Here is an 11,620-nt window from a genome sequence, read left to right on the forward strand (position 1 = left end):
TTAAACACTATATTTTGCCACTGGTAAAGGAGATGTCTCATAGTGTAATGCTTACCCCGAGCTCTCAATACTCTGATAGTGCGCTGTCTTTGAGTGTACGCCTTTTGGCGTCATCTGGTCCAACACCAATGGAGACTACTAGGCTCTAAGAAAAGCTGTCTCAGGTGTGGACCAATCAACTTCAAGGACAGTGCATATCATTATCATCATCAGAGTTGTTTATTTTTTGTTTGCATTTTGACTGCTTGTGTTGTGGTTATTGCAAACATGATGCCTTGTATAAAGGTGTCAGTTTTTGTACCAGTTGAAAGGGTAAAAACCTATCACTACAACGTGGAAAAGTTGGTGATAGAAGCCTCCGACACCACCTCCGCCTGCTCCACGGTCCGCATTGCGCAGGGAGGCCCTCATCCAGCAGTGGCTAGACCAGCGTGCTAATCAAGAGGTCATTTAGTTCTTAACCTTTGTCAAAGCTGCTGCGGCAACTTGGCTTTTTAAGAAGTCCCGTGTTGAAACAATTGCGTTCACTGTTTGGTGTGTCTACCGTATTCTTCGGATTATAAGACGCACTGCCCCCTGTCCCCACCCCGACCTCACCACGATGTATTGTAAGCAACAGTTGGGAGCGCGTCTTATAAGCTGGTAGGAGTGTGTGCGTGTCTGTGTGTCCCAGACCAGATTTTTATAACTTTATTTGGTAAACCACGTGACTTCCGTGTGCCCCCCCCCACCCACTTTGAACTCCTCCCATTTATTCCATCACCGCCCACTGTGAGAACAGACGCTGCTAATCTTCTGTGCAGCAGCGTTTAGGTCCTCCTCCTCCCTCCCTACCTCCCCCCTACCTCCTCCCTCCCTCTCTCGCTCCTCCCTCCCTCCCTCCTCCCCCCTCCCTCCTGCCCCCTCCCCCCCTCCCCCTTCTCCCTCCCTCCTCCTCAAAGAAGTATAATTTTTGAAAGTAAAAACAAGTCAGGCACATCTTTTGTTACAGTGGTGGAAATTCGACGTTCGTGTGCCAGGGGATAACACAACCGATTTGCGAATGCTGCTGAATTTCTCCAGGATGAACGAACGCGCTGACTCTGAGCTCTGACTTGAGAGTCGGCGTTACGAGTCGCCACTTCACCACCAACGGAGCCCACGAGTTGAGGAGGTCGAGACGACTCGAGGCAGAAAGTCACCTCCACGAAGTCTCGCAGAGGGGACCCCTCAAACACGTGGGGGGGGGGGGGGGGTGTGGGAGGGGCACTCACGTATTGAGGCCCATGCAGCGTTCCCACGACGCTTAGACAATAGGCCGTAGCCGTGCTTGGGCCGTTCCTAGAGGGCTCGGGGAGAATCTTTGTCCGAACGCGAGACTCCTCAGGCTCGGCGTCTTTCACCCTTCGTCCCGTTCTCCCCCCTCCACCCCGCCCCCTCCACCCCGCCCCTCCACCCTTCCTCCCCTCGTCTGTGCCACGAGAGGCAGAGAGAAGCGATTGTTTTGGTTTCGTTAACTGGCAAGTGAAGTAGTTGGGTGGACAGAGCGATGATCTCACGTACAAAGACAAAAATTCCCCGTATACCCTTAACAGACTGTAGGTGAAAGTGCTGTTAGCGAGCACCTATAAAGGCCGGCACGGCACACGAGGGGGTGGGTGGCCAACACCACGCCCGGCCGCCTTTGTCTCCCTAGTGGCGATGTTTACACATCGCACCAGGTACTCATTTGAGGCTGAGTCGACCCGCGCACACACGCGCACGTAGACAGAACACTTGATTCCTCCTGGCCAAACTTGCCCTGCTGCGTTCGTCTGCAAGCGGCCTACGAGGTAGGAGCTCGTTGGGACGCACTCGTTCACAGCAGGGGGCTGGCCGCGGCTGTTTTGTCTTAGAGGCTGTGGAGGTGGGGAGGCAAAGGCGCGTGCGGTTTGTTACGAGACGCGAAAAGTCGGGGGTGAGGCGCGCAGCCGTGATAGCATCTCACCAGCCGTGGAGCGTCGCCCAGACTCGGACACGAGACACCTTCCAAACGAGCGTCAATTCTCCGACTTGGCGTCGTGTGGCTCGCTGGTGTCGGGGCAAAGTCAACGACTACTATTTCACATTGCAGGCGGGTTGAAGCTCAGGCAAGGCCGTAACTATAATATATCTTGGGACACACACACATCCCCCCCAATATTCAAATATGCTAAAAATATCCCCCCCAAATATATTGCTATAAAATAGATTTCTGTTTATATGATTGTGGTTTTGGTTGTACTTTATTAATCCCTAATCTCTGCGATTACATTACAATGAAACAAGAAAAGGTAAAAAATAAAAAACAGAGCAGTCTAATACAATATACTATTAGACATTAATGTCATAAATTAAAAGTCAATCCTATGTGTTATTGCATTTTTTATATTTTAGGCAGGAAATGGAAGTAAATTTGTTTTCAAATTTAGATTTTTTTTCTGGGGGGGGGGGGGGGGAGACCCCCAGACCCCCAGACCCCCGTGGAAGATTTGGTCCCCCCCAATGTTGACTCCATTGTTAGGGCCTTGAGTCGAGGTAACCACGTCAGGGCTACGCGGAGTAGTGCCATCGCTGTGATGCCTCCTGCTTCGTGCATCTGTGGATCGGGGCATTGCGTCGCTTCAACGTGGTCCGGCCTCTGTTCTGGATGACCACAGTCGCACCGACACTGCGGGATAGTTTTCTATTTTCCATTTGTGCATCATCATCATTATCATCATCAGTTATCTGCGTCTGCTGCTGCGATGGTTTGTGTGGTGGATGTGATGTAGAGGTGAGGGACCACGAGCAGCTGCGTGTAAGATCAATCCCAGGGGGTCTTCTGCGTTGGGTCGTTCACAGCGTCAATTACCCGGGCGCGATGCTCACGAGATGATGATGATGAGCGCTGCGTGGTGGTGGTGGCACGGATGCGCGCGCCGATAAAACCGCGTAATTGCGGATGATCTCGACGTAAGTGATTAGCGGTGCCGAATGATCAATATCAGAATATTTATTTAAACTGGAGGAATCCGATGAGATGTGAAGCTCTCTTTCACACTTGTCCAATTACGAAGTTAATATAAGCAGACAACATCGTATCGGTCTCTGCACGTGATAAATACCGTATTTCTTAAACACAGACTAATACATATTCATACTGGAGGAATCCGATGAGCTATGAAGTCATTTTTCACAGATGTATGGGGTTCAGTAGTTCCACTGCTGGATATTTTTTTCCGCCTGAGGACGACCGCTTGTGTTGCGATCGAAACGTCGTGATAGATTATTTATTTTTTATTTTTGTACCCACGTGGACTTTACCGAAATAACCAAAGAGTATGGATTCGTGCAGTCACGAAAGCTTCCAATCAAGAGCGAGTCAGAAAGTGACACCCATCCCCTACACCAGCCGCGCGGCCTTCTGGGAGTGCGTAATTTCGGCAGCATTGGTTCAAGACATCATCATCAGCAGCAGGAGCAGCAGTCAGGCTCGCTTAAACCAATGCTGGTTACGTGCAAAGAGCCCTCTCTCTCTCTCTAAGCGACGGTTTCAACAGATTTGCTGGGACGCGACGGTGGTTAGGAGATGTTAACTACCTCGCCTGGTGTACGTGGGTTTGATCCCAACCCTGACGCCTGCTGCTGTATATTTGGAGTTTGCTCTCTCTCTCGCCTGGTGGTCACGTGGGTTTTTTCATTCCGGGTTTTCCCCCTCCACATTTTAGAATCAACATCACGCGTTTAGAGTTATTTGGCTGCTATACATTTCCACGTGAACATCGGCCATTGCGTCGAGCTATAATTTATCTTTACCAGGTCGCTTCTGAAGAAGTGCTTCATTGCAGCTCAGCGAGCTTTACACCTGGTAAAAAAATAAATAAAACCGATTTAAATATTTTTAAAAAGGAGTTCACGTGCTGTGCCCTGCCGGGTGCCGATGTCGTGGCACGGGTCTGGAAGGCGGAGCATGCCGAGCGAGACACGCAGAGAGTGCGCGCTCGCCAATGTTGGATGCGGCGAGTGGCCGGTGCCCACGTGCCAACTTTGACGCGTGACTGCCACCAACAGCCCCTCCCCTCCCCCCTCCCCCCGCCCCCCGCCCCCCGCCCCTCCCCCCTCCCCGCCCCCACTCCCGACCCCGACCCCAGCGCGTGAATGCGCGACACTGCGCTATGGACATGGCCGCCCGGGTTCGATTTCCACTCACGGCCAACACCGGTGACGATTATCTGAACCGGTCCCGGGTCTCCCCCTAGGTCGACTCGGCCTCAAATGAGTGTGTGAACATCGCCAAGGCGGTCGGGCGTGGTGCTGGCCACCCACATCCTCGTGTTCCGTTCTGGCCTTCATAGGCGCTCGCTAACAGCACTTGCCCCTACAGTCTGTTAAGGCTATACGGAGGATCTTTGTCTTTGTACAACTGGGAGCGGTGGCGCAACGGTTAGCGCGCTACGCTGCGAACCCCCGGGCAAGCCGAGTTCAATTCACGCTCGTGGGCCCAGCGACATTTGGCGAAAAGTTCAACCGGTCCTGGGCCTCCCCTAGGTCGACTCAGCCTCAAAGGAGAATCCTGGAGGAATCCGATGAGCTATAAAGCTCTTTTTCACCGACGTTCACTAGGGGCGGGTCACAAAGTTACATACATACGTGCGTAAGCCGGGCACTTTAACATTTCCGCTGCTGAACATACATGAATGTGCTTTGTTATCGCGAGAACACCAATAACAATTGCCATCATCATCGTCGTCGTCGTTATGGCTGTCGCTAATCGAGAACGTTGCGCGCGTGCTCGTGTGCTCCGCCAGTTCTTCCTGTGCTCCGTCTACGTGCCCATGTGCACCGAGAAGGTGGACATCCCCATCGGACCGTGCGGCAGCATGTGCCTGGGCGTGAAGACGCGCTGCGAGCCCGTGCTCAACGAGTTCGGCTTCTCGTGGCCCGACAGCCTCAACTGCAGCCGCTTCCCGCCGCAGAACGACCACAACCACATGTGCATGGAGGGCCCCGGCGAGCAGGAGGACGGTGGCGGCGACGGCGTCGGCAAAGCGGACGACGGGCGGAAGAAGTTGACGTCGCTCGTCGGCGTCGGCGGCGGCGCCGGCGGAGACGAGCCGGATGCTCGGCACGACGACGCCGACGGCGGCGGCGCCGTCGTAGTGGCGCCGAGTCCCGAGTGCCGGGACATGGGCCCCAACTGGGAGCAGTACGTGTGGGTTCGTCGCGCCGGGCGCTGCGCCCTGCGCTGCGGCTACGACAAGGGCCTCTACGGCCGCCCAACCAAGGAGTTCACTGACCGCTGGATGGCCGTGTGGGCCGGCCTCTGCTTCGTGTCGACCGCCTTTACCGTGCTCACGTTCATGATCGACTCGTCGCGCTTCTCGTACCCGGAGCGGCCCATCATCTTCCTCAGCTGGTGCTACAACGTCTACAGCGTGGCCTACGTGGTGCGCCTGGCCGTCGGCCGCGAGCAGCTCGCCTGCGACCTGGAGGACGCGGCGCCGGAGCCGTTCCTCATCCAGGAGGGCCTCAAGAACACGGGCTGCGCCATCGTCTTCCTCTTCCTCTACTTCTTCGGCATGGCGAGCTCCATCTGGTGGGTGGTGCTCACGCTCACGTGGTTCCTGTCGGCGGGCCTCAAGTGGGGCCACGAGGCCATCGAGCGGCACAGCTCGTACTTCCACATCGCCGCGTGGGCCGTGCCGGCGCTCAAGACCATCGTCATCCTCATCATGCGCCAGGTGGACGCCGACGAGCTCACGGGCCTCTGCTACGTGGGCAACCAGAGCCTGGATGCGCTCACGGGCTTCGTGGTGGCGCCCCTCTTCACCTACCTCGTCGTGGGCACGCTCTTCATCGCCGCGGGCCTCGTGGCGCTCTTCCGCATCCGCTCGAACCTGCAGAAGGGCGGCGCCAAGACGGACAAGCTGGAGAGGCTCATGGTGAAGATCGGCGTCTTCTCGGTGCTCTACACCGTGCCGGCGACGTGCGTCATCGCCTGCTACTTCTACCAGATCTCCAACTGGGACCCGGCGAGGCGGGGCGCGCCCGGGGAGCCGAGCGCCGTCGCCGTCGAGATGGTGCGCATCTTCATGTCGCTGCTCGTGGGCATCACCTCGGGCATGTGGATCTGGTCGGCCAAGACGCTCGGCTCGTGGAGGAGGTGCTCCGGCAGGCTGGTGGGGGGCGCCCGCACCAAGAAGGACGCCAGGGGCTGCGTCGTCGTGGCGGCCGCGGCCGCGGCGTCCGGCGCCGTCGGGTGGCTCAAGCCGGGACAGGGGAACGAGACCGCCGTGTGACGTCGGGGGGACCGCTAGCGCCGCCGCCCCTGCTCTGCACCGTTAGCGCCGGAGGTTTGAAGAGTGCCGAGGGTGGCCGGCGTGGCTCTCGGCGTGTTTGCCGCGGCTGCCGGGAGCCTATCAAATGAAACTTTTAAACTGTTTTTTTATTTTACCACTGAGTGATGTAGCTCTTTTTCAGAAGCGACTTTGCCAAAAATGAAGTGACTTGTCGCGGCCGAATACTCTCAACGTGTGACGCTGGTTCTAAATGTGGAGGGAAAAACTGGAAGACCCGTGGAAAAATCCACGCGACCACGGGGAGAGAGAGACACGCAACCTCCAGATACACAACAGCAGGCGTCGGAGTCGTGATCGATCCCACGACCTCCTGCATAGCAGGCGAAGTAGTTAACATCTCAGATCCACTGTGGCGGCGTTTTGCTTCGTTGCAGTCGAGGGGAACAACGTTTCACGTTGGTGCGTCGCATCAACAACAACAATCAACAACAAAGCAACATCTTCCCAGGACGTGCGTGCGTTTTTTTTTTACTTTACTCCTACAGATAAAGTTTGACGTGATGAAGAGCGAGCGTGCCGTGCTCGTGCTGGCCCGCCGGAGCCGGCGCCACGGCCGTCGTCGTCGTCGTTGGGACGTTAACGGGGGGGGGGGGGGGGAGGCCTCGCTGAAACAAACGGAACCCGACCGAGTATTCCGCCACGGTGGCGTTCTTCGTTGCAAGGCCCGTGGGCAACCGACGACGTGTGCGCCCCCACCCCCCCACCCTCGAACACAAATTGTGAAAACACCCCCCACCATCACCATCATCATCACCGTGCTGCTGTCAACCCCCCCCCCCCCTGCTGCCCCGCAATGGGTTAAATCTGAGGCGATCCTCTTCACCCTGATGACGTCTTATCAGCCAAAGTGCCAAACCCCCCCAAACTGCGCGACCCTCTCTCCCGTAGAGGAGTCGTCCAACGAACTTTCTCCCGCAGGAATGAACTCGGTTTTGACGCGTTGTTCTTTATTCTATGACGAATACGGAGCAGCCTGGCCGACGTGGCTGGCGCAGCGTGCGTTTCGTGATTTTAGTTTTTTTACGTCGCTGGACAAAAAAAGATTATATGTGAAAAAAATAAAAAATTGACAAAAGATCGAAAGTGATCGAAAGTGACCACGAGGATCGAACCCCCGGGGGCCGCGGATCGCCGCCGCCGCCGCGGTGTTGTGGAGATCACCTCCCCGTGAGGACGTTGGAACAAAAATCACGCGAGCCCCCTCCCGCCCGGTTATCGACGGCAGTGGCGGCAAATCCCTTCGCGTGGCTGCGACGCCCACCGCCCGCAGCACCAGCGAGCGCCTTCGCGTCAACACCGCGGCACTTCCCTGCGGGCCGAGACTCTGCAGGGCCGTAGTATCAAGAGCGTCGGCTTTGGGATTGACCATGGTTGCTGATGATGGTGATGGTCATGATGATGATGATGGTGGTGGTGAGATTTTTTGCGTGTGTTTAGTTTGTTGTCCTTGACAGCGCTCCCCCACCCACGCACCTCCGATTAGCACGGTTGGCTATGTACGGCGCGAAAGAAATTCCAACACACTTACATAACGTTACACAAAAACACACAACAGTGCCTTAGCCTGAGTCTTCCCATTTGTCTCTGTGCCTTATCGGAAGTTCCTTGACCGCCACCATCCCCACCCTTCTCTGCCCTCCTTTGCCCTTCATCTCGAATTCAATCGGCTCAAGCCTCCCCTGAACCACGTGACTCCTGCTTGGCCACCCCCACTCTGAATCCCTCCCCTCTCCACGGCTAGCGACGCCCACTATGAAAACAGACGCCGCTCCTCCGTGCAGCTCACTCCCAGCCTTGCTCCCTTCCTTCTCTCTTCCCCCCCACCTCCCTCTATTCCCTCCCTTCTCATCATCATCATCCCTGACATCTACATTACATCCGCGACTCTATTCTCCTTCCCGCGGTGTGCCACAGGTACACAGTTTCACTTTCACAAGTGACCCCTCACTTCATGCTCCTTCAACAACCCCCAATCCTCATTCCTTTCCTCCCATTACCTTGCCTTGCGTCCTCCCTTTCTTTCTGTTCTCATTCATCGACCCGGACGCTCATAAGATGTCTTCAATCCACCCCTTTTCTTTCGTTCACTAGCGTTCCTCCGCCGTCGATGCCATTAGACATTTTTTTTCTCTCCATTAGTCCTCTCCTCTGGGGCTATTGCTCTCTGATTCTTCCTCCTGGTCCACATCTCAAATGATATTGGTCGCGATACATAGAGAGCTTCAAAACTAAAAGTGCCTTACCCAGAATACACCCACCGACCGACCGACCGACGTGCCTAAAGCCAGCGTAGTGCCTATATAAGGTGACATTATATACACCTATGTATGTGGAACTTGTTTCCGCACGCTACCTAGCAAACCGTGCTCATTGGAGGTGCGGCCGAAGGACAACAGACGAAACATGAAAAGCAGTTTTGAAGAAATGTGTTTTCAATCGGGATTTAAACGTGCCATAGCTCCCAGCGAGTTCCTAATAGCGGAAGGGAAGAGCGGTCCAGACGGCCGCAGAAGCGCATCTGGTAAAGCGCTGCGATGGTGACGATGATGCGGTGACCACCGCCTTTGTTTGACGGCCACCCAAAAGCCACCACCGCTCCTGCTGCTGCTGCTGCGAGGATGGCCGGAGTTCACGCGATGATGGTTTATACCTCCTGTGGTTTGAACCCGATGGTTTTCATCTTTGTGCGATTTTTTTTCACGTTGGCTTTAGACACAAGGAGACCGTGTGTTTCGTAATCAAAGAACAGATGTGATGACAATGTTTTGTTGCCATCGTTGTCAATGACAGACGATGTTGTTTTTGTTGGATTAGATCGCGTAAATATAAATGTGTCGTCGTTAAACCCACCACCACCCGACGCAGCCAATCAGCGAGGTCTGTCACGTTGATAAAACGTGTCAATTCGTTACTAGTTCAGCACACACCGGTTGCGTTGTGGAGAGTAAACCCGCAACAACATTTAAAAGCCGAGTACTGTGACGTTTCACCGGTAATTACACCTCATCAAGAGGCTGGATGTAATTTCCAGCGAAACGTTGTATTAAAAAATTCATCTTCTTGGTTATTTTGGTAAAGTCACGTAGAAGGGAAATGATAAAATAATAAAAATAAAACATAATAAAATACAATTCTCACGACGTTTCGGCCACAACGCAAGCAGCCGTCCTCAGGTGAAGAACAGGTCTGTCGGAAAGACAGCGTCTGAATGAACACCACCAAGCTTGGCAGCGTATATTTAAGCTGCTGGGTTGGAGGAGGAAGGGCGCCTTGACAAATTGCATTTTATGATGTTTTATTTGTATTATTTCCCTTCTACGTGACTTTACCGAAAGAACCAAGAATATGAATCCCCGCAGTCACAAAAGCTTTAAATCGAAATCTATTATCGGTGTGGGTTATTCACAGTTAATCAACACACAATAATGCGCCACTGATTAACTTCCATCGTCGAAATCGGTAAAATGAACCACCGGCCGTCACGTGTGCACTACTTCGCGATCCAAGCATGCGTCCCAACGTCTTTCGTCTCAAGCCAGAGCGAGGGAGTCCCTGTTTGCGAAGAGTGACCTGGGTCAAATAACAAAGTGGTAAAAAAAGCCCAACAACCAAAGTGAAGTTCGCCATCGAAGCAGATCGCAATCGGCGCCGCAGAACGGCAGAGCCACGCGAGACTTTGAAAGCGAATCAACGCCGCGTAGTAAACTGATCACGGGACGATTACACGAATAAAGGAACTTGACCTATATATTTTTATTTTGCAAAGTAAGATCCCACTGAGCTGTTCAGCTCTTTTTCAGAAGCGCCCTGGCGGTCACAAATGATGGCAGAACTCACTGGCTTATCATCACGTGGACATTGATAGCAGCCAAACGCTCTAAAACGCGTGACGTTGATGCTAAAATGCGGAGGGAAAAACCAGAGGACCAGGAGAAAAAATCCACGCGAGCGCGGTGAGAGAAAGAGAGAGAGAGAGAGGCACGCAAACTCCCAAGTACACAGCAGGCGTCAGGGCCGGGATCGAACCCACGACATCCTGCACACTAGACGAGGTGGTTAACATCTCCCAGCCACCGTGATGCAATGTTCACCTTAGACACGTGTTAGGTGGTGACCGCTGTTCTCGCGGATGGCGGTAGCAGCGTGGTTCAGGAGTTCGATGCTCATGTCGACGACTGCTGCTGGCCCACGAGGGAAGGGGCTTCAGGATAGAGAGATCGAGAGAGTTTGTGCCATGTAGGTGTTCCTACACGGTGTTTGGAGCGTAGACCACGGTGTGTTTAACCGTCGCGCCGATCGTCCAAAGCGATGGTGGGCGACGCCACGGCAGACAGCCACGCGCAGGAGGCCACTGGGCGCGCAATCGATCGCGTTTGGAACGCTAAGGGGACGAAAACAACAATAACAACAACAACGCGTTTTGTGAATAGTCGGCTGGCTGTCTCCCGGCTTCATGGAAATCATGAAATATATATTAATTTATCTGAATGTTTATTGTGTAAAAGAAAAGAGAAACAAACGAACCCCGAAACAAACGTACGAGCAGGCAAACGAGCGTCACACATTGTTCATATTGTACAGATTAAGTTGTTGTTGTTGTCATTTGCTGTTGTTGTTGTTGTTGTTGTGACTGTTGCCACTCATCGTGCGTCGAGGTTTCTGCGGCCGTGCGCGCGCCGTGTTGCTGTGAGTCCGACGTTTTCGCCCACCCCCCCTTCCCCCCACGTAGCTGGGAGCTGCTTTTGTTGTCGTTGTTTTGGGTTTTTTAAGGAACTGCTGCAGACGACGTGCGACGCGAAACGTCGGGCAATGTTGCAATGTTGTCCGACGACGACGACAACAAAATAAAGGGACTCCCTCACTGTCCCGAACGCACGTCGGAGAAGGCGAACTCCCTCGGTCATCATTTTATTTTTGTTTTGTGTCATCGTCGGAGCGATGAGAATCTTTGCCCGACCATCTATGCTCGTCCGCTTCGTAACTTTGTGGGAGGGGGGGAGGGTTGGAGGGGGGTAACCGGGGGAGGAGGTGGGGAGGGTCACTGGGGTGGGTGGGGGGAGGGTCACCGGGGGGGTGGAGGGGGTCACCGTGGGGGGGGGGGGTGGGGAGGGTCACTGGGGGGGGGGTGGTGGGAGGGTCACTGGGGGGGGTGGGGGGGGGGGGGTCACCGTGGGGGGGGGGTGGGGGGTCACCGTGATGGGGTGGGGGGAGGATCACTGGAGGGGGGGAGGGGAGGCTCACCGTGGGGGGGGGGGGTGGGGGGTCACCGTGGGGGGGTGGGG

The 11,620-nt window shown here is 54.7% G+C and overlaps 1 protein-coding gene across 1 annotated transcript; it reads left to right on the forward strand.

The window, feature by feature from the left end:
* The first annotated feature begins 4,609 nt into the window (after positions 1-4,609).
* Positions 4,610-10,128, forward strand: LOC133358287 (frizzled-4-like). The gene has a single exon (XM_061576524.1). The coding sequence runs from the start codon at positions 4,677-4,679 to the stop codon at positions 6,276-6,278; it is 1,602 nt and encodes a 533-aa protein (XP_061432508.1). The 5' UTR covers positions 4,610-4,676; the 3' UTR covers positions 6,279-10,128.
* The last annotated feature ends 1,492 nt before the right edge of the window (positions 10,129-11,620 follow it).

This window comes from Lethenteron reissneri, chromosome 61 (assembly GCF_015708825.2).
Source record: "Lethenteron reissneri isolate LAM-NWPU_2019-01 chromosome 61, ASM1570882v1, whole genome shotgun sequence".
Lineage (NCBI taxonomy): Eukaryota > Metazoa > Chordata > Hyperoartia > Petromyzontiformes > Petromyzontidae > Lethenteron > Lethenteron reissneri.

Excerpts from the sequence above, each read along its gene's own strand:
- LOC133358287 (XM_061576524.1), top strand. The coding sequence starts at position 4,677 with ATGTGCTTTGTTATCGCGAGAACACCAATAACAATTGCCATCATCATC.